Source organism: Setaria viridis, chromosome 4 (genome assembly GCF_005286985.2).
Source record: "Setaria viridis chromosome 4, Setaria_viridis_v4.0, whole genome shotgun sequence".
Classification (NCBI taxonomy): Eukaryota; Viridiplantae; Streptophyta; class Magnoliopsida; order Poales; family Poaceae; genus Setaria; species Setaria viridis.
Genome location: NC_048266.2, coordinates 13,160,901 through 13,187,594, shown reverse-complemented (window position 1 = coordinate 13,187,594; position 26,694 = coordinate 13,160,901). Strand labels below are relative to the sequence as shown.

General features: G+C 47.7%; 1 protein-coding gene, 1 long non-coding RNA gene and 1 pseudogene across 2 annotated transcripts; all 3 read left to right on the top strand.

The window, feature by feature from the left end:
• Window positions 1-6,476: 6,476 nt before the first annotated feature.
• Window positions 6,477-8,140, top strand: LOC117853452 (uncharacterized). The gene is made up of 2 exons (XR_011898021.1): window positions 6,477-6,717; window positions 7,146-8,140. It is a non-coding gene; the product is annotated as an uncharacterized lncRNA (long non-coding RNA).
• A 2,579-nt stretch (window positions 8,141-10,719) lies between these two features.
• LOC140222576 (uncharacterized) lies at window positions 10,720-13,963 on the top strand (annotated as a pseudogene).
• LOC140220099 (uncharacterized) lies at window positions 13,864-15,478 on the top strand. Its single transcript, XM_072293417.1, has one exon. It carries the CDS (start codon window positions 13,864-13,866, stop codon window positions 15,220-15,222), a length of 1,359 nt encoding a protein of 452 aa, XP_072149518.1. The 3' UTR covers window positions 15,223-15,478.
• Window positions 15,479-26,694: the final 11,216 nt, after the last annotated feature.

Below are 26,694 nucleotides of genomic sequence, written 5' to 3'. Positions count from 1 at the left end.
GCGTTAATTGAATAGCCTCCAATAGTTATTTATTCCTGCGTACCTGTGCAGCTGCTGCGAAGTCGATAATTCCAAAGGAGGGCACGGTTGCATCCTCCCAAACTGCCGCATCACCCTATGCGGCATATGAAACTCTACCATGTAGTACAGTATCATTGGGGTCGTGCACCTCCACAGCTCTCTGTCTCTATAGCACGTCGGTGAAAAGACGATATGGCTAAGCTGGTCACGGTCATACGGTTTCCATTCCACCTTCAAAAATTTTCACGCAATACTTATTTCATCTACCATTATACGCAAGTTAGCTTAAAAAACTATGGTTACCAAATTACCTGGTGCTGCGTGAGAACATCAAACTCGTTCGTGTAGGCCCTGTAGCGCCTATCCGGATTGCCACGAATGGGCCGCACATGCTTCCACACGTGATAGAACGTGGGAAGAGCATCGTCTCGATGCCATGGCAGAAATTGCAAGTAAGTCCAATTGGTCACATGATACAATAGTTTTTCGAACATTAACGTAGAAAAAGGAATTAGCCGTTGTGACTTACATCGACACGGAGGCGGGAAGGTCGACCCACGGGCATTCGCTCCCAAATCCAAATCTGGAGCATATAAGTGCACCCTCCAACATTGGAATCTCTCGCTGTGCGCCGGCAAGCCTCACACTCGAGCATAGCGCTACACGACCTCGTCATTTGCAAAGAGCCGCTGAGCCCCAACTGTAAGTGGCTATGTTTTCCCAAACTTGACCTAGAATGGGGAGAACCATCCACGATACTGTGTTCCCAGCTGCATCTGGAAGGAGGAATGTACTGACAAAGTGCCATAGCCACACTCGAGCATAGCGCTGCACGACCTCGTCATTTGCTCCCGGAGGACACACCTCGAAGTGCTCCCTCAACCATGCCGAGCTAACACCGGACGTCTTCTTCGAGCTATCTCCGCCCTCTGGCTCTGGCGGCCTAATCCCAATATGCATCTCGACCATATCACGCCAATTCTCATTCTGTATAATACCTGTCACTGCCTGCCCATGCAGTGGAAGGCCGAGTATCATAGCCGCATCCTGCATTGTGATGGTCATTTCTCCGAAGGGCATGTGGAATGTGTGAGTCTCCGGACGCCACCTGTCGACCATAGCGGTCAACAGTGGTCCGTCCATTGGAGGGAGACCCCCCACGACCTGAACAGCGATATCCAAGAAACCTGCTCTCTGTAGGTACTGGGCGTACCGCTCATCCCACCTAAGTGGTGAGTGCACCGTAGCCCTGAGTGGTGTCAAATTCTGCAAAACATTATAAGATTATTACAAAATGAGAAGTCAATCCAATTGTGAATAACGGGCTTCTAAAGTGGTAAGTAACACAAATATGATACAAATGACATTTGCAGTATGAAATTGTTTACACTGTACACAAGCGAATAGTAACGATAGGCACATCCTTAATTTATAAGAACATTTCATACGAAAATCTTGCAATTCTCATCCTAAGGTATGCATTCATCAGCAAAAATTAGCAACCATTGTTATACCTCATTTAGGTCCGCGAGGTGGTGGGCACGGTGGTGCAAGTCGTAAGCAGCCTCAAGAAGAGGGTACCCCGGGGCCGCCATCCTAAAGAAACAACAAAAAATGATCGTTAGTAAAAAGCTTCATTATATGATAAGTACGGAAAATATGATAATGTACTACTATAAAAAAGATAAAACAATAGCCACGCATAATACAAGCAACGCGCATACCCAATTGTTCGAAGTACGCGGCCTATTACTGCTCGGTCTAGATTTAGTGCCTTTTGATTTTCTACTGCGGCATGTGCAATTCCTAATGATCTTGTGGCACTTGGAGCAACGATTTTCCGACTTGTCAATATCAAAATCACCAGTATCATAATCTGCAGAAAGCCTCCCTTCCGACACGTCCATGTCGCCTATGAAACGCTTCTTCTGCCTCCTTCCTACTTTATTTCTCATTAAACTGGGGTTAGGCACGTACCCTACCCCTTCATATGCCGGCCATTGTGACGGATCTAGGTAAGGTTGAAAGCTTGATTCCCAAATTTTGATGGTGTGCTCCCTAGAGTACAACGGTGACATGTACATGGGGCTTTCATAGTTAAGACCTCTTGTCTTGCAAGCTATAATGAAGTGTGAACTTGGAAGGTGCAACAATTGAGGAACATTGCAGGTGCACGAAACTTCGTGCAGATCCACTCTATAGTGTCGGCCTCCATGACTCTCACCCCCAATGTTAGTCGTACCGTAACTTCTTATAGAATACACCATCCTTTCTGGCCCGTACGGTTCTGCTAAGTGGTGCACGGATCTAAGCTCAGCCTCTGATAAATAATTATCTGCAACTTGCCCAATTCTATAGCCTTGATCTAACATTTCACGTGCCTTTCCCCATCGGTTCACAAAGTAGGCGTTGCATTTTTCGAATGTGTATTCAATAATTCCAGCGATGGGCCTACTTCGGATGCCTTTGAAAACTCCGTTGAGTGATTCCGAGAAGTTCGTGGTCATAATACCCCACCGCATCCCTCCCTCATCGAAAGCCTGCGCCCATTTATCCTTGTCCTCCATTTCACCCTTCAACCATTCTTTTGCGTCGTCGTTCAAGTCCTTCACTAAATCTTCTAACTTCTCACGAAATTCTCTCTCTATATGAACCTTGCATAATAATTTCAATTTTCCAATCACACGATTGCTCTTCTGCCGACGCGACATGTTGGCAGCAAAGTGCCTCATGCACCACCTATGCACAAGCGGTGGAAAACCATCAATGTGGTCCTTCGCACAATTTAGAAGCCCATGATGCCTATCTGATATCATACACACTATCCGTGAAGGTCCAAGAACATGTACCCGAACAAGTTTCATAAACCATGACCAACTCTCATTATTCTCACTCTCGACCAAGGCAAAAGCAAGAGGCACAAGCTATTGTTCTGGATCTACAGCAACTGCCATCATTAATGTACCCTTGTACTTGCCAGTCAAGAATGTACCATCCACAAGTATCACAGGACGGCAATGTTGAAATGCCTCACTACATTGAGGGAAGCACCAAAATACCCTTTGCAGTATATGCTTCAACACTCCATTGTCAGGAACCATCATGCCACATGAGTCGATCCACCATTTAACTCCGGGATTGTAGTAGGTTATAGCTGAGAGTACCCTAGGAACCATGCCGTACGACTCCTTCCAGTCGCCCCAAAGTAGGGCAACAGCGTGTTGCTTCGCCCGCCAAGCCTTCGAATACTTCACACAGTACCCACTAAAGATGAAGATGGACTCCACGAGTGATGGCACCGATGTCTCGCTGTCTTTACGGATAATGCCTAGGATACGCCGTCCAAGGTACTTTGCTGTGCACTGTACATGCTCTCGCTTCGGCTTTGACGACCGACAAGTATGCGGTTGCACAACATTTGAAATTCTCCATTGTCCGGTGCTTGATATTAGCCGAGACCATACACGCCAATGGCATCCTTGCTTGCACATCACATTGTATCTTAAGTTCTTGTCAGAGTGAACTACGCTAAAAGGTCTATGTAACCTCACCGCGTAGTCAGCCACGAAAAACTTCAGCTCCTCAAGACTATTGAACTTCATCCCCTTCTTAATCACTGGACTCTCACCAATGGACGTCCCTTCGGCATTCACCATACTAGATTCACATATTGCTTTGTGAACCATACTTATGTCCTTATCATTGGGAACGGATGGCAGTTCGACATCACGTTCTTTTAACATCCGCAACTCATACTGGGTGTAAGAAAAACAATCGTCCATACGACGAATGCCTTCTACATCATGTACGGTTGCGGTGTCAAATTGCAGTCCATCCTCTTCATTTTCTACCCCGACGTTCTCATATTCATGCCCACCACTCTCAAATAGTGATTCCTCCTCTACCTCCACACCTACTACCCCATCTTCCTCCAATTCACAATCTTCGGAACCCATAGAGACATTATCAACATCTATATTTGCTTCATCCCTCTCAAAAATGTTATTGGGAAAATCATCATTGGCAATAGCCAAGTCAAAATCACGTTCTGTTTCACCTAACACGTGATGCAACATTTCTGACTCCTGGGTACCATTATGGTTCACTACCGTCACTTCCTCTCTCATGACAACATTTGGGCCAGGCATACGAACAATTTCGACTATAACCTCCAAACATGCAACATTAGCTTCGTGCACAACATCCTTATAGTGCTTCCAATTCGCATCGGATGCTAACTTCATGAGAACATAATGAGCTCTAGCTTTCCCACAATCAAAACGACCTCTCAAACTGATCTCATCCACTCTACATCCATACTTCATCATTACACGGTCAACTAAATCACTAAAACTTGGAGGACCATCGAATATTTCAATTGACTCATTCATATTCTCTAACTCCCCATTTTGTTTCACAACACCACCATCAAAAAATCGAACTAAACGATCCGTCTACAAAATACAAACATTTCACCATGTCATATACACTACACATTGCACATATTCGACATATCAACTACACACATTATATATATTGGACAAATTGCAAACAAAAAATACACATATACATTGCACTATACGATTCAATGAATATATCCTTAAATCGACAAGTTCTACACGTCAATATCGCGGGCAGAGACTCAATTGCGTATGAACTACGTATCATCTAACACAAAACACCATTGCATTTCATTGAAATTTCAAATCACTAACCTAACCCTAAGTCACCTAAACATCCTCCGATCTACCAAATGCAACGGTAAAACACGAGAATAAGTAGGGGAATACCTTCCACACGAAGCAGGGATCGATTTCCACTATTTTCCCCCACCGAAAACGCCGGATTTTGGGTGGATTTGAGGGTGGGGCGGCGGGGGGCGGCGCAGGGAGCTCGGTCTCGGGTGTCTGGAGGAGGAAGAAAGGAGGGAGGGAGGAGGAAGGGAGCCGGCGCGTGGACTTAGTGTAGGTCCTGCCGCGCCAGGCGGGCTGGCGCGGCGAACGCCCGCCCACGTCAGCGCCCACCTGGCGCCGCGACTCGCCGCGCCAGCGTGGCAGGGGGCCGCCGCGCCAGTTCATGCGGCGCGGCAGCGTGTTCCTGCCGCGCCAGGCGGTCTGGCGCGGCCAAAAGGGTCACGGCACGCAAATAAAACCCGGGTGATGTTATTTTTAAAAATAAAGAAAAAAAGGGTTAAAAATAAAAAAAACTTCCCGGCCCGGACCGGCCTGCCGCGGTCTTTGTTTACATGTGGAGTGAAGGGGATCCGCTGGAGTGGAATATTCCTTTCTGGGGCCGGTGGTCTTCTCGGCCGTTCGGCTGCGAGGGCCCCGAACGAAACGAGGCGGCCAACGCTGCCGACCGGCGGGTGTTCGACGAAATGCCGGACCGGTGCGCGGTGCTTCGCCGCCCGACCGTCAACCGCGCCCACCAGGCGATCGAGCAAACACCTGGCCGGTGGGTGCGTTTCCGCCTTGGCGCCCCGTTCGCAAAGCCAGCAGGCGCCGGCACACGGACTTGGGCCCTGTGCCCCGCCCCGCGCGTCGACGCCTCAGGCCTCCGTTGAGAGCACGACGGCGACGTCGCAGTTTCTCAGGCCAGGATGAGAGGACGAGCCTCGACCCGCATCGGAATTGTCAACTTCCCGAGCCAACGCATGCTGCGCATCAGGGGAGACCGGATCGGCGAGTCGCCGGAGACTCGGAGCCCAGTCGGTGTCTGCTCTGCGACGCCGCGGTGTGTAGTGTGAACCCGGGGCGCTCGGACGGAGGTCTTTCATCTTCGTGCACTACCAGTCAGTCGGTCCAACTTGTGTGCAGAGCCAGCTAGTCCGCTTTGGTTTGCCTCTGTGCCTCTGTCGCGGCCTCGGGCCTCGCTAGTATCACACTCTGCTGTTTGCATTGAACCCCGGGCATCTTTGTTATGAGCACATCGTTTTTGCAGCAAACCACGGGGCCATTATTTGGGTATTTGATCCTCTAACGGTACCAAACATTCCATTATTTTGGTATTTGATGCCCTAACGGCAAAGTAGTCCTATCAGATTCCGTGCTACTACAATCTGGGAATAGAATAAACTCTACTTTCCAGTTTCGACTAGGGCCTTATTTAGTTTCCAATTAGGGAGTGGCAAAATTGGTATTTTGCTATAAATGCGATACTGTAGCGTTTCGTTTGTATTTGTGAATCATTGTCCAAACATTGACTAATTAGGCTCAAAAGATTCGTCTCGCAAAGTACAACAAAACTGTACAATTAGTTTTTAATTTTATCTATATTTAGTACTCCATGCATGTACCGTAAGTTTGATGTGATGAGGAATCTTCTTTTTCATAGTGCCAAAGTTGGAGTTGGGGGTGAAGTAAACAAGGGATAGGCACATGTCACTCCAGCAGTGGCGTCTTAAATGCCTAAATGTAAATGGCATGGTTGGTGGCCCGTCAGCTGCGGGTCACTGTATCGCCTATGGGGGGTATTGACTTCGCCTGATCTCCTCCCTTTGTCATATTCAGTTTCTCTACTTCATCTTGTTCACACCTTCCATAGGCTCCTCGGTGGCTGAGCTTCAGGCCTTAGAAGTGTGGCAACCAGTCCGACAGCCAACTCATCAGTTGCTCTGGTAGCAAGCTCAAACTTGCAACCTGAGCTGTGGAGTCTTTTTGTGTAATTTGATGAGCATTGGTGATGCTGTCCCTCTAGGTATGTTCTCTTTTACCTCTCCGGCATGTTTACTTCTTTTTTGGATAGCATTCGCAATGGCCTATGACTTCCGGCTAACGTCTTTTATGATTATAGCGATTAGATTCAGAAGTGTCGCTGCCATTTCTTTTTACCTATTGGGTTATATCTGGGTGGGCTTTTTCTTTTCAAAGCTTTATGTTTGCAATAAGCTCTCTCTATTTTTAACGACCGTGTCCAACTTACTACAACTGACATTCGGTTTGGTGCTTAGCCATAGAAATGTAGCGGTAATTCATTGCCACTGTTTTCTGTCTTTATGTTGGTGGCATTGACTTCACTCTTCACCAAGTCTTTTCTTCTTACCTGCATGGCTGCATCCTTAGTTGCTACTGTTCTTGTTCCAGAAATTAATCAGAACAATCCTAGAATACCTTTGAATCTTCCAGGTATCTTCTCGCACCCAAAGAGCTGGGTCATGCTGCTGCAATCGCACCCAAATTACTCTGAGTTTGAGACTTGAGAGCAACCATATGGAAGCTGTCATGCATCCTGGGTCTGCAATTTCTCCGATCGACACCACATCCTTAGGAGCAGGCAATGGTGAGATTGAAGACAACACCACCCATGGAGATAGCACTGGGGAGATTGCCATGGACACTGGCATCGGTGGCAGCCATGGAGATAGCACTGGGGAGATTGCCATGGACACTGGCATCGGTGGCAGCGATGGCACAGGTCAGGCTCCATGGGCAATAAGTCCAGCGGAGTTTCGTCAGTTGATACCATCCAGGATGATTTTAATCTCTTATGGGGGACTGCGGAAGTATTTGGTACTGCTTGGAACCTTAGCAGTTTTAGTGTGACATACAATTCTGTATTAACACCACCTGGGGGATTTTGGACAAAAGACGAGCATGGTCATAAAGCTGCTGACCCTACCCTTCATGTTGAGTTCTCCCAACGGCATGAGGTATTCTTTTACTTCAATGCAACAGCCTTTGCTGCATCTTTTGTCTTAATCATCTTGCTTTTAAGCAAAAGTGTTACAAGGCATAAGTTATGGCTCCGTTCGATGCAGTTTACAGTGATAGTAGACCTATTCAGTCTGATGGGGGCCTATGCTGCTGGTAGCTGGAGGGCACTTAAGTCATCCATTTACATATGGATTCTAGTCTTCGCTATTTTCATATATGTTCGGATCTGTCGGTATTTTATACTTTCACCCTACCAAGCGGTATCCTGATGTAGTAGATTAGTTGGTGGGGAATTATCAGATCTGAAATTTGAAGGTAAAAGCAAGGACACAAGACACGGATTTATATATATTCAGGCCTCCAGAGTAGCGTAATACCCTACATCATGTTTTGGGTGTTGTATATTGTGCCCTGTACTTGGGTGTTGTGTAGCCTGATTGTTGGCTATTGATGATGGTTCTGAGCTACCGATCTAGGTACCCCTGCCCTTCTTTATATACTCCAGTGGGTAGGATTACTAGTCGGTTACAAGATAGGAGTCCTAGTAGGATTACATGGTATGAGTCCTAGTAGGATTACAAAGGAGTTTGTCTTCTTCCTTCCTTGCGGGTACTGGGGATTTATCCCCGACAAGCCGCCGAGCGCTTCATAGTCGAATGCTCTTCAAGTATTTTTCAGATCCTCGTCGAGTAGTTTTGGTGCTCTTCGAGTACTTTGTCTGGCTGAATCTTCAAAGTTGCTCAAAGCTGCCACGAGGCTATGATGTGCTCAAGTCCTTGATCATCTTGATTTTGTGATCTTCATCTTTGGAATGTGATATGAAGCGCGGCGGAAGTCGCACTCCGTATGGAGTAGCCCATCTTGAAAAAAGAAGATTCAAGATTTTATTGACCCTCAGCCTTATTCTTCGATTCAACCTAAGGCTCGGGGGCTATTCCATATGGAGTGGGTGTAGCTTATCAGCCCCGAGCCTTTGAATGATTAATTAATCAATTCGAGGATCTTTAGTCTTCACACAAGTCATCATCCGAGTAGTTTTGTGGCATCCAGCCCCCGAGCTTATACTCTAGGTGAGTCGTAGGAGCCACATCGAGTAGTTATTGGCGCTTAGCAACGAGTTTGAGAGCTAGCGGAGCTACCAGAAGTATATAGAGTAGTAATTGGCGCTTTAGCCTCTGAACTTGGAAGCTAGCTAAGCCACTGGAGATATTCTGAGTAATAATTGGCGCTTAGCCCCTGAGCCCGGGAGCTAGCGGAGCCATTATAGGTACGCTTAGCATCCTGGAGAGTCGTTGCTAAACTTGACCTGTAAAAAGATATGCATATATTATGTAGCATATTTGTAGAATTTAGAACTACTGAAATTTATTCAGTGATGAATATAATATAAATATTGTGTGTCATGCTCTTGTTTCGGCCATATTTCTCCCGAGTAGTTAGCCTATTACGTTTAGGCTCTCAGCCCCTATTTAGCTATTGTCATTACGTGTGTAAGATCTTTATCTCGTCTATGCATACTGGCACTGCTGCTACGGAGATCTTTGTCTCACGTTCAAGCGTTTAGGCATGATAAAAGATCCAAGACTATCACGAATTGAGGCGTGTTCTGCTCAAGTAGATTAACAACCACTAAGAGAAGACATAAAAAATAAGTAGTCGGCATTGTGATAAAAAGAGAGCGCGATTGCGCTTAAAGTAGTCGTTAAGACTTTTTCTACCTTTTGGCGAGGATAGCGTATGTTGCCGCTCACAGAATTTATGCCTCCTTAGGGTGTAGCCGATGTGAGCCTCCAACGCTCGGTACATCAAACTCGTGGCCATAGCCTCCAAAATTCAATGTACCAAACCCATGGCGGTGCCTTCGAAACTTAGTGCACCAAACTTATGGCCATAGCCTTCGTAATTCGGTGTACCAAGCACGTGGCTGTCGGTCAACATCCCGTAAGAGTAGTTGGCAAAGTGTAGTTCTGGAGGGTAATTCCCGTCAAGAGACGTGCATAGATAGGTAGTCGCCGTATTGGCCAACTATGCTGAAAACAAGCCAAAGAAAAAATAATTATTAAAAAAGTGACTTAGTTTGGTTCGTGGACAGTTGTCGACGAAACCATGTCAATTGTTGATGAAGCTAATTAGTCCGAGTCGATTCCAACTAGTTATTGATCACGTGGAACCTACCCTCGACTAGTTTTCTAGTCGAGATGAGTAGTCGAAGTAATCCATCCTCGACTAGTTTCTTTAGTCAAGATGAGTAGTCGAAGTAGTTGCTGGCATGTTGGTGTTGCTTCCTTGTAGCGGTGCAAGCTTATTGTAGCTTCTTCGATATGCACATAGCAATGACCGCAATTTTTTGTGGCTTTTTTGTGTGCATATGGCAATACACTTCCACATTTACGCTAGATCGATGGCCTGCTCTCCGTCAAGCATGTGCGGCAGCAGATGCACATGCACTTCTTCATCTTGACACGTGTTAGATTTTTGCCTTGATCTTGCTGATCCTTTTTCTCTCGGACGTGATCTGATATATGGCTGCAGTTTTTTATGGGAGGAACTCGGCGAGTTCGAGTACTTGCTCTGCTTCCAACTCGGTTAAAAAAATTGATTCCGACTCCTCCGTGACGCCGCAATAGAATCAAATCCACCATGAATTACAACCAACACACGCCAAGACGACGTGTTATTGCCTCGACGGATCGGATTGATGTTTCTCAATTGCTTCGAACTTGATGCAGAAGCACGTTGAGCCATTGATTGGTCAACGTAGAACAACATGCACTAATGCACACCGTGCCTATAGATTGATTTTGGGATGAGGTTCTTTAAACTCGCCTGATCTCGACGATCACCTCTACTTAGCATGTCAAATGTCAGTGTTTTATACCCGGCAACCTACCGAAGGTTATCTCGAGGTAGTAGATTGGTTGATGGGAATCGTCGAACCTGGAACTTGAAAGTAAAAGTGAGGACACAAGACACGGATTTATACAGGTTTGAGCCGCTAGAGTAGCGTAATACCTTACATCCTATTTTGGGTGTTGTATATTGTGCCATGCACTTGGTTGTTGTGTAGCCTGATTGTTAGCTATTGATGATGGTTCTGAGCTACCGATCTAGGTATCCCTGTTCTTCTTTATATACTCCAGGGGGTAAGATTAGGTTATAAGGTAGGAGTCCTAGTAGGATTACATGATATGAGTCCTAGTAGAATTACAAATAAATTCTACTAGAAGTCCGTCTTCTTTCTTCTTTGCGGGTACTGGGAATCTATCCCGACAGTATCCACCAGGGTAGTTCTAGAAATATTGAGGAAGAAAGTGAAGGTGGTGGTAACTCAAATTCTATCCAAATATGGCTTCCATGATGGACAAGTGAGCAGCCATCAAGAGAGAGAAATACTCAGGAGGCTCGCAAGTTTAGTTTACTACTTGTAACTTTTTCTGCTACTGTTACATATGCGGGGCTGATCCCACCTGGTGGCTTTTGGGCTGAAAATGACTATGCCTCGGGATCTTACAAGAACCGTCCAGCTACTTCTGTTCTTCGCAATCACTACCTGCACCGTTATAACATGTTTGTTAGTTGCAACTCGACCTCCTTTGTGGCATCTTTGGTCACAATTATACTTCTGAGCCCTGAATTGAGCAGACATGGAATAAGATCCAAAGCAGTCTTTGTATATGTGGTAGCTGACATATTCTGCTTAATTGGTGCCTATGCTGCTGGATGCTCTTGGGATTTGGCAACATCTTTATATGTCATGTTTATTATTGTCATAGTGTTGCTCTGCATTTTAGTTTTAGCTAGGATTTTTGCTTACAAACCTGTAGCAGACTGGCTACAAAAGATCAAAACAGACACTGCATGGTGTATGGATACAGTGGGTCGCGCACTCTTTTTGAGAAGTAATGCCAGATCGAGCAACGTAAACCATCAGAGTTCTTTTGCAAGTCATCAGCAAGACTCTGTCCACATACCTGGTGTACCAACACAAAACAGCTTAGGCGAGTACCAAATACCGCATAAGGTGAGACCAGTGGAGAGTGTCCACCTGCATATGAAGAGAAAGAAGCAAGTACTGCTATGACCAATTCTTGGCATCCATCAGAATCCACAAACACCAAGGATTTCACAGTCGATACAAATACCAGGGAAGACGAGTCTGCTGGAGAGTGTCCACCGTCAGATGAGGAGAAAGTAACAAGTACTGAGAAGGCGTTGTCCAATTCTTGGCCTCCATCGGAATCAGCAAACACCAAGGATTTCATGTCCAACAAGGAGCATCAGTCTACAGACTGTCAGTCAGTTGAAAACACAATGGAGACTCTGCCCAGAACAGAGCAAACTTCAACTGACGACATCATAACTACTGATATTCTGGTGGACGAGTTTTCTGACCACAATGGAGCCAGCAACGATCTCATAGTAGGTGAAGAGCCTTCATCACCTATGGAAGTCAGCGGTAGTGTGGACTGTGAAGAACACAATTCTGTTGTACACAATAACTGTAACATTGAGATTTTTTCTGCTAGTAATGATGCAGAACATATTCAGAATGGCCATACTCAGAACAGTCAAGGTGCACCGGACCAAAACGCTCATGGCAATCAAACTCAGAAGCATCTGAAGAAGACCTGTACATATCTTCTTCTTGCCATTCTTGCAGTATCTCTGATGTAGGTGGAATAGGTTGTGTATAATAGAGGATTGTATTGCATTGAGGTCTCGATCGGTATATATAGAGTACAGAGACTTGGGGGGCAAGGCTCCCTCAGATGCATATGGAAATCTACAATACATATATTTACAACTACCAAATATACTCTAACATCCCTCCGTAGTCACAGCGGGAGCACCGTAGACGGTGAGACTGGAGAAGAAGCCGAAGGCAAAAGTCCATGGACTAACATCCCCCCGCGGTGATAACGTTGGTGCGGTGCGGATGCTGCGACTGGAGAGAAAACTGGCGAGTAACTCATGCAGATGATAGCCCTTTGTGCCGATGTCGAGGTAGCCAAGCATGAGGACAAGTAGTCGTGGTCGAGGATGCCATGCGTAGAGTAGCCATGGTTGACGTAGCTATCGAGGTTTCCGAAGATGAGGGAACCGCACGTGAAGCTGCGGGCGCATGAGGAGGCGTCATGAGGATGGTGGCACGTAGGGGAAGGCGCTAAAGACGAAGATAGTGACGTGTCGAGGCAATTGTAGAGGGGGGGGGGTCGATGCCGAAGTCGATACAGTCAAGCCATCGAGCGAGACATGCCTGGGTTTGCCAGGCCCGGGAACGCATCGGGGACGATAAGGCATGCACCGGTGTTGCCAATACCGGACGTGCAATGGAGAGTGCACAACCAGGCGCCGTTGTCTGAGGGACCAGCAGAGAAGGCCTCCACGGCGGTCGCAAGCGCAGAAGAACGGCGAGGTAGAAGATGCCGATGCAGCCCGCAGTTGCTGGAGTAGACGAATGAGGTGCAGAGTAGACGGCGACGCTAGCGAGAAGGTGGTGCTGGACGAAGCGAGGAGGTAGACCCGGACGATCTGACACAAGGCATGATGATCCGGATGATGAGGAAGAGCTCGAAGGAGATGGCGAAGAACACAAATAGCCTCACGAAAACCATGTGCGCAAGGCGCAACGACTCGTAATCGACGACGAGGTCATTGATGTGGTCGGCGGCGGTGAGGATGCACCGGCGAAGGAGACCACAGGTAGCGCCGCTGCTGCCCTAAGAGGCAATGAAGCGGTAGCCCTCCATACTCGGGGAAGAGGCACGCAATACGAGGACGAACATCACGGGAGTCAGGTGGATCACGCTCTGATACTGTATGTGGAATAGGTTGTGTATAATAGATGGATTGTATTGCATTGAGACCTTAGCCGGTATATATAGAGTACAATACATATGGCAGTCTACGATACGTATATCTACAACTACCAAATATACTCTAACATATGACATATCAATCAGGTCTTAACCCACCAGTTGGCTTCTAGTCAAGAACTGAAAAGAACCATTCAGCTGGTGATCGCATTCTAGAGGAAGCGTTCTTCTATCTCAATGCAGTTGCATTTGTAGCATCTTTTGTCACAATCCTTGTAATCCTGAACAAGAGTAAAAGTGAGAAGGTTACAAAATGCCGTGAGTTGCAGATAGCTATGATAGTGGACCTACTTTCCCTAACAGGGGCTTTTGCCATGGGGAGCTGCAGGGAAGCAAAGCAGTCCATTTACGTATCAGTGTTAGTATGTCTGGTGCTCGTTTATGTTGGTTTTCATGTTCTAATATCTATTCATGTAATCCCTATACAGTGCAAAGTTCTGGTGTCAGAAAAACTGAAGCACTTTTGGTCAGCATTACCTCAGTTATGTCAGAAGCAGAGAGAGAATATTACTACCGAGAAGTTGGAACAGAGGCTTTCAGGATCGCTTCAGTTATGCCACAAGAAGACAGTGAACATTACTAGTAAAAACGAGTTAGAACAGAAGGAGTTAGAAAGGAGGCGTAATCTATTATTGACGCTTGCTATGGTAGCTGCAACTGTTACGTACCAAGCAGGTATATACCCTCCAGGAGGTGTACGGTCTGATGACAATGGTGACATTGGCACACCTGGCAATCCAATCCTTCAGGATAACCATCATGGACGGTATGATGTGTTCTACTACTCGAATTCAATCTCATTCGTGTCATCTGTAGTTATCACATTTTTACTTGTGAATAAGGGATCATTTGAGCATGGAATCAAGTCCTATACTCTGCGACTGTGTTTGGTGGTGGGCTTGTTTGGCCTCCTGATTGCCTATGCTGCTGGAAGCTGCAGGAATAAAATACAATGCATTTTTCTCATCATCATTGCCGTGACTGTTCTAATATCCCTTGTGATTCAAGTCTTTCTCTCCTCAATGCTTGGTAAACTACGAAGACCGTTGGACAAACTTATAGGATTTCTACAGAGGCGGGTTTTTCTTACGGAGACAGTTATGCGAGAAATTACGTCTAACTCACCAGAAACTTTGAAGTATGATGAGAAAATAGCAAAGAAAAGGAAGAAGTACCTCATGCTTATTGCAATTTTAGCAGCCTCCATCACATACCAAGCTGGTCTGAACCCACCTGGTGGCTTCTGGTCCGATGTTCACAAAGGACATGTTGCAGGCAACCCGCTTCTTAATGATATTAATAACCAGCGCTATATGACATTCTTCTGCTTAGATGCTACCTCCTTCATGGCATCTATTGTTGTCATCATGCTTCTGCTGAGTAAATCTATTAGGAACAAAGATGTGCCCCTTGAGGTATTGCTCTTGGTTATGATTGTAGACCTGCTGGCACTCATGATAGCTTTTGCTGCGGGAAGCTGCCGGAAATTCAGGACTTCGGTATATGTTTTTATCCTAATAGCTGGTGTGGTGATTTCTCTCGTGTTTATCATATTTGTTGCCAGTGCCATTGCAAAGTGCCTCAGAAAACTAAAGGGAAGGGGATTTTTCTGCTCAAAGCATCCTGATCAAATTTCAAGAAGAAATATAGTGGTACAAAGGGAGGAAGTTTGAGGAATCGTTTTGTAATTGGGTGCAGACAATCAGTGTTTCAGTTTTCATCATTGTTTCTGGATTCACATAAATCTAAAGCAGCAATGTTTGGATTAAACCCTGGCTACATATGTGTTTAGCATTCATGTAATCTGTTGTGTTATCAAACATTGGTTTAGGAAAGTCGAACTCAGATTAAACCCTGCTGATATGGTTGTAAGTATTCATGTAGTCCATTGCTAAGTAAATCAAGGAATTTGTTTCTTCCTTATATTTATATGCATGTATTGTTCCTTTTTTTCCCATTGATATAAGCAAGATATCCCAATGTTGAAAGGCTTATTATAGTTTCTCAAAATTGCAAAGCTTTAGAAACTCATAATATACATCTTCTCATCTTAATTATGTTCTAGTCTTCTATGGGCATTTGTTTCTTTCTCAATTAAGGTTTTTGTATTGCAGTATTCACATAATACAGGATGAAGATGTCGAACTGAATATTTGATGAATGGCAGCCAGTGCTTCGAACCTTGCCTGTTCCTTTTTATATTAGTGTAAACAATCTTATAAAAGAGAAGATAATGGCACGAACAGGATTCAAAATTCTTCTTTTTCCTATGACCATGTTTTTCCTAAAAAATAATGTAAAATATGTCCATTTCGTTATTTGGGATCATACATGAAGATATAGTGTTTGCGTTGCGTACCTCACATGAGAGTACGAGATTAGCTGTTATGTGTAAAGAATAGTGGAAGGAGGCTTCGAAGGAGCGGCGTGGCCAGCCTATGTGAGCTGACTAGAGGAGGGAGGAGGTGTACGGTAGGAGACAGATTGAGATAATGCTCTTTTTTCTTGCTTGATTGAAAACGACTTCTTGACCTTGAATTTCCTAACTTACTGCTTGCAGCTATCTTTACCTCCGAATTTTTTTATCGTTTTGCAAAGTATTTGGTACAGCTTGGAACCTTAGCAATTAGTGTGAGTGTGTGACATACAATAATTCTGGACTAACATCACTCGGGGGATTTTGGTATTCTTTTACTACAGCGCAACAGCCTTTTCTGCATCTCTCGTCTTAACCATCTTGCTCCTAAGCAAGAGCGTAGCCAGACAGGGTTATGGCTCCGTTCGATGCAATTCACAATGCTATTAGTGGACTATTCAGTCCGATGGGGGCGTATGCTGCTGGGAGCTGCAAGGCACTTGAGTCATCCATCTACACAGTCTTTATATCCTAGTAACTACAAGTTTTGTTTCAGAAACATTGAAAAAGAAGGTGAAAACGGTGGTAGCTCAAATTCGGTCCAATCTCAAATTTGGTATCTTCACTTTGGAGGCTTGCAAGAGACAAAGGACCCTGAGTAGTTGTTAGATATATGGGCTTCGCCCATATAAATGATAATTCTGAATAAATCTCAAAGGCCCATTAGCGTAAAGAGGGGGTACACCATCTATTAGTCTCATATTGCTAATAGATGAGGATGTTGGGGCTTTTCCTCCCTATATATATATGGACCACCTCCCCTCATGAAAAAGACGCAATATAGACTACTATACGGGAAGGCCCCAGGTTAGGGTATCCCTAAGGTGGTCTGTACTAGTTAGGTTTTTGCCTCCTCTCGCTGCTGCGCCGCCACCGTAGTCTACTCCATCTCGATTGTCGGCGTGCACCGGCGATTGGGAGAGCAGGTCTCCGGAACCGTCGTCTTCAGCGATCCTGCACCGGGACAGGGCGAATAAGGTTTTTGGGAAGCGCTCTGCGCGACTGCTCGATCGCTTCCTCCGCTTCGTCAATTTCTTCGTCGACTCCTTCACCACGGCTCGTCTCCCTCTTCGTCGCTCGGGCGTCACTCGTCATCGCGAACAACGTCAGGCTGCCGATCATCGTCGCCTGCTGTACCCGGTAGCCGGTCTTCATCAAGAAAGAAACGTACGATCTTTTATCTCAAATTATGTCTTCCATACTAGCTATTATGATCTGTTGCAGTCTGATAGCACTGGATAGTATGGTAGAATGTGTGATTCTATTTGCAATGATAGACTTGTCTAGATCTTGCATGGACATGTCTAGTTTAATCTACTATCTGTTTATCGTATTCATGATTTATTTCTGGATTAAATTAAAACTAAAAGTTCTTATATATCCAACAATCCAAAACCTTATTGTAGGCACTTTAGTTTTATGGCTGGCTTTCTTGATGCACTGAGGCCAGCACCATTTGTTGGCGTGCACTTCAAGAGGTGGCAGGTGAAAGCCACGCTATGGCTTACTGCCATGAAGGTGTTCTGAGTGTCCAGTGGCAAGCCGGAAGGGGTTCTCTCTCCTAAAAAGGAGAAAGAATATTCGGAAGCCAACACAATCTTCTTGGGCGCTGTGATTGGTGCACTTGCAAAACATCTGCAGGATGTGTACCTTCATCACACGGTCGCAAAGGAGTTATGGGACGATCTGACTGCCAACTACGGTGGCTCAAATACTGGCACTGAACTGTACATCATTGAGCAGTATCATGACTACAAGATGGTTGACGAAAAATCTGTAGTCGCTCAGACTCATGAATTACAGTGCATGGTGAAGGAACTCGATCTGCTAAAGATTATCGTATCTGACAAGTTTGTGGCTGGGGGGCATTATTGCCAAGTTACCTCCATCCTGGAGGGATTTCGCCACTTCTCTCAAACACAAGAGGACAGAAATTTTTGTTTCAGACTTGATTGCGTCTCTTGATGTTGAGGAGAAAGCTCGGGCTAAAGATGGACGATCTAAAGCTGTTGAGGGTCAGACCAGTGCCAATATGGTGCACCAATCACATCACAATGGCAATGGTGGCAAGGGCAAGGGCAAGAACAATAAGCCTAAGAAGTCCACTACCTTCAAGAAGAAGAAGAACAAGGAGAACGAGGGATGCTTCGTGTGCGGCTCTACTGACCATTGGGCAAAGAAGTGCCCAAACCGCAAAGGAAGAAAAACCTCTACAACAGAAGTTTGTGAGCATGGTGACCAGCGCTGGAGACGGAAATAGTGGGTATGGTAATTTACCTTCTATTTTTTCAGTGTTTCAGTCTACTAATACTTGGTGGCTTGATACTGGTGCTAATGTTCATGTGTGTGCTGATGCCTCCTTGTTTTCATCTTACCAGGTCGCTCGGGATTCCTCCGTCCTAATGGGGAATGGGTCACATGCTTCTGTTCATGGTGTTAGTACGATAGATCTGAAGTTTACTTCGGAAAGATCGTGCAACAGAAGAACGTGCAGCATGTCCCTTCTATCAGGAAGAATCTAGTTAGTGGCTCCCTTTTGTGTAGGGATGGTTTTAAGGTAGTGCTTGAGTCTAATAAAATTGTTGTGTCTAAGAGTGGACAATTTATTGGTAAAGGCTATGAGTGCGGAGGCTTGTTCCGCTTTTCCCTTTCAGTTTATTGCAATAAGTCTGTGAACTATATTTGTGATGGTATTAATGAGAGTGATGCTAGTGTTTGGCATTCACGTTTATTTCATCTGAATTTTGGTTCTATGTCTCGACTTTCCAGCCTGTGTTTAATTCGGAAATTTTCCATTGTGAAAGTGTGACGACCGACCCCTAAACCTTCCAAGTTAATCTTAATCGGAGCCCTTGAACATAGTCATCTACCTTGTTCTTACCGTGCCGGAGTGTTCGGCCTTCCGCCTGGTTCCGACTCCGGGAATCCGACCCCTCCCTGCTTCGCTCTTCTCCCGACCCCGGCGAGCTCAGCCCACCGTCGGATCCTGTTAAGCTTTCCTCAAACGTCCGTTCTATCCACCGGTGGACCCGCGAGATCTTTTCCCCAGATCCTCCGCGACACGCGCACTCGAGTTGCATGCCCGCTTCAGAGTCTTCCGGCCGCGTGGCTCGTCTTCTCCGACGCCCGCCGCTCAGTTTTGTCTCTGGCAAGCGACCAAGTGGGTTCTCGCGCCCCCTTCCCCAATGGCAGCGGAAGCCCCTCTACACCCCTTTCTGCAGAGCCTCCCCTCCCGCGCCCATCATCACGCCGCCAGATCCCGGCCCCAGAGCCCGATGTCGCCCGTCTTTTCCGTCCCTTCAGCCACAGTCGCGCCGCCTGGTCTCCACTACACGACGATTCCTCCACCGCCAACCCCGACCGCGGCCGCGACAGCTCCTTTCCCCGTCCTGTCAGAAGCCGCCCGACAATCTGTTGCTCCGCGCTCGCCCGCGCGCCCGCGGCTGCCTGTCTTCTCACCTGTGCGCCCTCGATTCTAGCGCCGTTAAACCGGTCGCTTCTATCAAATCTTCCACACGGTGACGCCCGCTTTCCGCCAAATCTCAACCACCGGTCTACCGCTCCTACGCCGCCCTGACGGCAGAGCGCAATGATCGCTGGCGTCACCCCCGGAGTCCTGCACCACCGCCCTCTTCGCTCAATCGCCGCCCCGGCAGAGCACTCCATTGCTTCTCCCCGGCCTTCACGCCGCTCCCCTTCTCTCTCTCCCGCGCCGCTTCTTTTCTCCGCTCCAGCAGCTATAAAAGGAATGCCCCAGTCGTCGGAGTTCCCTCCGCCATTGTTGCTTTCAGCCTTTCTCTCGCTCCCTGCTCAAGCCCCTAGCGCCAACCACCAAGTTCTTGAGGAGTTCTTCTCTCAGATTCTCTCTCAGTTTTCTCCAAGTCACCCAGCCGCTTGCTCCTCCGTGCTGCGTAAAAGCTTACTTGTGATCTGCAAGAGGCATCGCCGCCGCCGGAGCATTTCCGGTCTTAGCTTCTGTTCAAAGCCTTAGTCTCTCCGCCCAAGTCTGCTTCTTCCCGACCCCAAGCTTTCCTTTCAGGAAGAAGGTGAGTTGCCGACCCCAGTCCGTCTCGCCCGACCCCTCCTATCCACCCAACCCCGGTTCCGTCTCGCCCGACCCTGTCTGTTCCGCCGACCCTTATCCGCCTCGCTCGAGGGTTCGGCTGTGATCTTTTTCTTCAACCCGAGGGTGTATGTGTAAAACTTAGGAACCCTTCAGCGCTTGCGTCTGAGAATCCCTAGTTTTTCCACATCCTCTAGTTCAAGGATCAGAGCATAAGTTCCTTTCCTACCCTTACCTTTTGGTCTTCATCAGCTCTCTTGAACCTCCCCACCCTCCTGCTCTTTGTCGCGAGTTTCTGGGCTCAGGCGAGCTAGTGCTGCTGTTGGAATAACCGTCTATGCTAACTTCTGCATTGCATTCGTGTAGAGCTGCACCTCGCCGACGGCTTCTACGAGTTACACCCGGCGCCAGAAGAAGAAGGTGTAGCCGAGCTCCTGCCCGCTGAAGCCGAAGTCGCCCTAGAAGTCGAGCAGTTTCCTTCCTCTTTGCTTGAAGGCAAGCCCCGGTTGCATGAAAACCCTATGTGTTTTACCAGACTTGCGCATGCCTTCTGTAACATGCTTGTGCATTTATGTATAGGAGTTATTTGAAACCCTAGATGCATGACCTAGTTCTCCCCATGATCTGAGCACTAGCTGTTGGACCGAGTAGTCGCCTTGCTTAACTAGGAGACGGTAAAAGTCGAGTGATCTCCTGTCACTCGCGAGTTGTAGGAGTTGGATGTCTATCTTTCTGTTACAACTATAAGGACGATGGACGGGGCAGGGTTTTGGTAACTCTTTGGTGGTCGGATGTTAGCCCCGTTTGTCTATGAAAACTTGCTAAGGCCCGACAGTGGTGGTGTTCGTGATCAAGTGTTTGAAAGTACTAGCCTCATACTTAGTATGAGATGAGGAAGCCTAGTACCGGATTGAACCTAGACGTGAGCGGTCGCCCCATTGTTCTTAGAACGGAGTTTCCCCTGCTGGTTGTCGCACGTGGTGGCAAGCGTGGTCACAGAATGGCAGAGGCCGGGTCTGTGGAACCTTGCACCAAAGGAAATGGGCCCGACACGGGTTAGGGGATTGATGGGGAAGGCCGACACAGGAAGCGACCTCCGGGTGTGCGGATATCGTGAGGCTAGGTTCACCATGCATGGTTAAAGAACTCGAATCGATTCGTCTGCCTCTCACAGTTTGAGATTGCTTGATCGCTATGTCACCCTGAGTAAATGAGAAATCTGATGATGACATGTTTGTTGATATATCTATACCTCTTGTTTGGTTCTATGAATGCTTAGAATAGGTGGCACAACCTAGACTGGTAAATGAACCTAGAACCGGAGCTAAAACTTGAAAATAAGGTTACTTAGTGCTTTTGGCAAACAAACCCCTCAGCCAAAAAGCCCTGCATGTCTAGAGGGAGGAGTAGTTTTACTCCCATCGGTTAAGTCTTGTTGAGCTTAGTAGCTCAGCCTTGTTGTGGCTCCTGTTTTTCAGGTGAGGTTGTTGCGCCCGACCTCTCTCTTGCTGGCGCCTGGCCGCCCCAGCTTCCGCCAGGCTGGACGGTCGAGTGGGATCCTTCCTCGGACGGCGAGGAGAGGAACCAGTGATGTCCCGGTTGGACTCACCAGGGATGTCCGACCCCGACGAAGTCTTCCGCTAGTGTTTTTCTCTGTTGTTTCTTTTGAATCTTGTAAAACTCTGATGTTGGATTTTACGGTCGAACTAAATAAGCAAATTTGTCTAACTCAGTGGACTCGTTGTATTCTCTAGAACCACTCACCTTCGTGTGAGTTGCTAAACTCGATCCTGTTCAAGTGGTTAAATCGGATGAAATCCGACGGCAGTTCGTGTTAACTTGGTTAGGGCAGGAGTGTCGCATGTTAGGCGGCTTAACCCTGTTTAATCAAGATAATCTGAAGTGGATCCGCCACAGCTGGTATCAGAGCGAGGTTTAGCAATACAGAGAACACAACAAGCCCTAAACACTTCTTTGAAAAGATACAAATTGCAAGAAACTTTTGAAAATTCTCGTACGATCGTTAAGGATGGCTTTAGCGCGAGAGGCCCTAGGGGATTTTGAGGGTTGTTTTAGGTGACTAATAAGTACTTGGTTATTTTGCTAACCCTTCCAGCACTTCGCCACGTCTGTCATACGTGTGCCGAGTTCCGCATCGCGAGCATGCGAGGGTTGATAGGGAGTTCCATTCAAAAGACCCTATCTTCGCGGTTGTTTTCGCCCACGTCTATCACACGTGTGCAGGTTCCGTATGTGATCCATACGAAGGTTGGTACGGTTCGATTCCAACGAACCTATCAGCACGGTTGGTTCGCCACATTTGTCATACGTGTGCCGATTCCGCATCACGAGTATGCGAAGGGTTATATGGTTCCATTCAAAGGGAACCTATTTCCACGGTTGAGTGCTGTCCATGCAGCCTTAAATGCATGGGTGCCGTTCCTATAGTGAGCGGTAATGTTTATGAACGCTTTCGTGGGTGCTGGCACGGAAGGTTCGTGTGTGGTGTTTTTCTGCAGGTACGCTAACCGCGTTCGTTTAGGAGACGTTGTAGAATCGACTAGTTACTATAGGGAGAGATGTAATTGTTGCCTTGTCACCGGCACTGACCGCGTAAGACCCGAGTTCGGGCAGTTGTTTTTGGTTAAGTGTAAGGTAGGCCGTGCATGCGTCATACCTAAAAAGCTGTAATGTTTCCCTCTCAACAGCAACCTTGTTCGGAAGAGTTCTTTTGGATCTAAGGATTTCTAGTTTCTTTTAGTTGCTCTCGGTTAAAACCGAATGCTTCTCTATCCGACCCCTGACCCTTGGAGTCCATCTCACGTGGTTTTGGTTCTTGGTTCCAGATGGCTGTTCCCGGACATGTTCTTTTTGGAGCGGACGATACTTTCCAGTCGACGTGCCTACATTTCGAGGGATTCCCTGCGATTCTGTGGGATACGTTGAAGTGGTTTGGGTACCAGTCCCCACCCTTGTATGCCGGACGGTTATATCTGGAACAGGGAATCCAGACGTGCCAAGTGCAGGCGTTGGTACCTCCTCCCCCTGCACGGCCCGACTGGCCCTCTTTCGGCATAATAGCCTATGGCCTCGCTCCTGAGGATACATGGGAGTCTGCCACCCTCCAGTTGCTCACCCAGTTCTGTCAGCTGCATCCCGTGGAGATCACGCTCGACCCGATCGGCCTCTTCCCCATCAGGAACCGGCTGGACCCGGCATGGCTTGACCGCGTCGGGAACATCGAAGTGCTAGCCACCACATGCGCCATGGTCACCATCTCCACCAATATCAGGTGCATGGCCGCTTTCTACCGGTTGATAGAGCTTCAGGGGAGAGCCATGACCCTCTTCGCCCGGACAGCAGCAGATGTTCACGGGTACCTCCAAGCGGCCCGAAGAGATATGGTAGGCCAAACCTACCAGCTTATTCAACGGGGTATCCAGATCCACGACATGCAAGATCGGATCTCCGAGCTTGAGGGAGAAGTCGCCGACCTCGTGGACGGCATGATAGAGCTCTCGGAGGAGAAGATGGAGATGGAAATGGAGTTGGCAGTTGCCAATACCCATCTGGAGGAGCATCAAGCTGAGCTCGAAGGTATGCATGCCCTCAACATGCAGCTCAAAGCTCAGGAGGACCCTGAGGAAGACGAAGGAGCGTCCAGCATGGATATCGAGGAAGATGGCGCCCCTTCTCCTACTCATAGTGTCCATTGGTAGATTGAGGGTTCCCAGGGAATCATTCTTTGTTGTACTCCTCGGCAGTCTAAGTTTTGGAAAGGTTGTAATAGGTTAGCCTAGAGTTGAGTACTCCCCGTGTTTGGAACACCGTTGTATATAAAGTTAATGCTGATGCCTGGCTTTTTCATCTGTGCATGGTGTGGATGCTAGGCTAAGTAAGTTGCGCCACGATCATATGCTGTTTTCGGGGAGCCTGTTCAGTGGCCGACCCCAGTTTGCGAGACAGAGTGCGCCGACCCTTGACGCAGTTTCCACCTCGTCCGACCTTTTTAAGTAGGGAGCGTCGCCGACCCCTTGTTTTATCGGAAGGATCGCCTAGCCCGACCCCTTGGCTGGAGTTGGATCATAAGAGTCTGTATGTGACATGTTCTGCCTGAAGTGAGTACCAGGTCAAGATAGATGTTGTCTAACCAGAGAATGAGAAAAGTGTGTTTTCCCTATGAGGACGTGTGCTGCACCATTAGCAAGAGTCGCATTGGAGGATTTAATTTATACGTTCCATTTGTGGGAATACACCTAAGGTTATGAAATTAATGGAGCGTTAACTCTTGCAGATGGCGCATCGCACTAGGTCTGGTTCTGTGCCCGGCAGTAGCGATCAGCGACAGATCTTCCCCCGCCCCCGCCCTCATCGCCACTGGAGGCGATCTTAGCAACTCAAACTGAGCTGCTAAGGCATCTGGTACAAGGGCAACAGCAACAGCCACATGGTGGAAGAGCCCAGCAGCAGCCGCATATCGCTCGGTATGAGGACTTTCTGGGAACACAGCCCCCTTTGTTCCAAAAGACACAAGAACCGCTCGATGCTGACGCCTGGGTTCGCACGATCGAATCCAAGTTTGAGCTTCTCACCGTCCCATGCCTCGACAACAACAAGGCTCGGTTTGCAGCCCAACAGCTGCGTGGTTCCGCACGGCTTTGGTGGGATCACTACCATGCCATGCTGCCAGCTGGCCACGTAGTCAGTTGGAATGAGTTCAAGACGGCGTTCAAGGCGCATCACATTCTAGAAGGTCTCTTGGAGCGCAAGCTCAACGACTTTCTGGCTCTCACCCAAGGAGCCCGAGATGTGCTGCACTACGCCCAAGCTTTCAACGACCTGTGCCGTTATGCTGGCTATCATGCGGACACAGACGAGAAGAAGCGGGACAGATTCCGCCGAGGACTGAGCTTGGAGCTCAGGGAAAGGTTGAACCCCATCAGGGTGGACACCTACAATGAGTTGGTCAATCTGGCCATTTCCCAAGAGGATTGCATGCAAGCTCTCAAGGCCGACCAGAAGAGGAAGGCCTCTGTGGCACTTCCGAGTCAGCCGACTCGAAGGTTCCGGATGGTTCCTCCGCAAGCCCCTGGCCGACCCCAGCAGTCAGGAAGGTGGATTGCCCGACCCCCGCCAGTAACAGCGCCTCGTTTTCTAGGCTTCCAACCGCAGGTGCCCTGGCCGACCCTGCCAACGCCACCCCGCCCGGCAGCCAATAACCGTTGTTTTACCTGCGGCAATGAAGGACATTTTGCAAAGGACTGCCCCAGGAACAAGAATCAACCGCAAGGTCAGAACCCCATGGCAGCCAGAGGAAGAAGGCCCAAGGTGCAAGTCCGACAAGGCCGACTCAACTACACCAGCTTGACCGAGCTCCCCGAAGGTGCGCCAGTAATGACGGGTACCTTCCTTGTTTTAAATCAAGCTGTTGTTGTGTTGTTTGATTCGGGAGCCTCTCATAGCTTTATCGGGAGTAAGGCTAGGGAAAGATGTGGGCTAGATGTCGGTCACACTAAGAAACCCTATGTGATCGCCACTCCTGGAGGAAGGATAACGTCGGATCAGATCGTTATTCTTGTACCTCTCCAGCTAGGCCCCACCCTCTTCAAGGAAAACCTTATCATCCTTGACCTAGAAGGCATAGATGTCATCCTTGGTATGGATTGGATGGCCCGACATTATGTGGTTCTAGATACATCAGCCTGATCCCTCTGCATCAGCTCACCCTCCCATGGCAGTTCTACCATATCCTTGACCCATCCTGAGTTTGCACTTCCTTGTGCCTACCCTCTATCGGGAGCCCGTCTAGAAGACCTCCCTGTTATCTATGAGTACCCTGACGTGTTTCCAGAAGACTTGCCAGGTATGCCACCTGATAGAGAAGTGGAGTTTTCCATAGAGTTGATTCCTGGCACCGCCCCAATATCTAAGAGACCCTATCGGATGCCACCCGCTGAGTTAGCCGAGTTGAAGACCCAGTTGCATGATCTGTTGGAGAAAGGCTTCATCCGACCCAGTACCTCATCTTGGGGTTGCCCTGCCCTGTTTGTCAAGAAGAAGGATGGCAGTCTACGTATGTGTGTGGATTACCGACCTCTCAATGCTGTGACGGTCAAGAACAAGTACCCACTGCCCCGCATTGATGTCTTGTTTGATCAGTTAGCCGGAGCAAAGGTGTTCTCCAAGATCGATCTTCGTTCTGGTTATCACCAAATCAAGATTCGACCCTGCGACATACCCAAGACAGCTTTCTCTACCAGATATGGACTATACGAGTACCTAGTCATGTCCTTTGGACTCACCAATGCACCCGCCTATTTCATGTACCTCATGAACTTGGTATTCATGCCCGAGCTGGACAAGTTTGTAGTGGTGTTCATTGATGATATTCTAGTGTACTCGAAGAACGAAGAAGAGCATGCCGACCATCTTCATATAGTTCTCCAATGGCTAAGAGATCACCAACTCTATGCCAAGTTCTCCAAGTGTGAGTTCTGGTTAGATAGTGTGAAGTTCTTGGGACACACTATCTCCAAGGATGGTATCGCCGTTGACCCCAGTAAGGTGCAGGAAGTCATGGAATGGAAGCCTCCTGCCTCAGTACACCAGATCAGAAGTTTTCTTGGACTGGCTGGTTACTATCGGCGTTTCATACTAGACTTCTCT

Excerpts from the sequence above, each read along its gene's own strand:
- LOC140220099 (XM_072293417.1), top strand. The coding sequence starts at position 13,864 with ATGGGGAGCTGCAGGGAAGCAAAGCAGTCCATTTACGTATCAGTGTTA.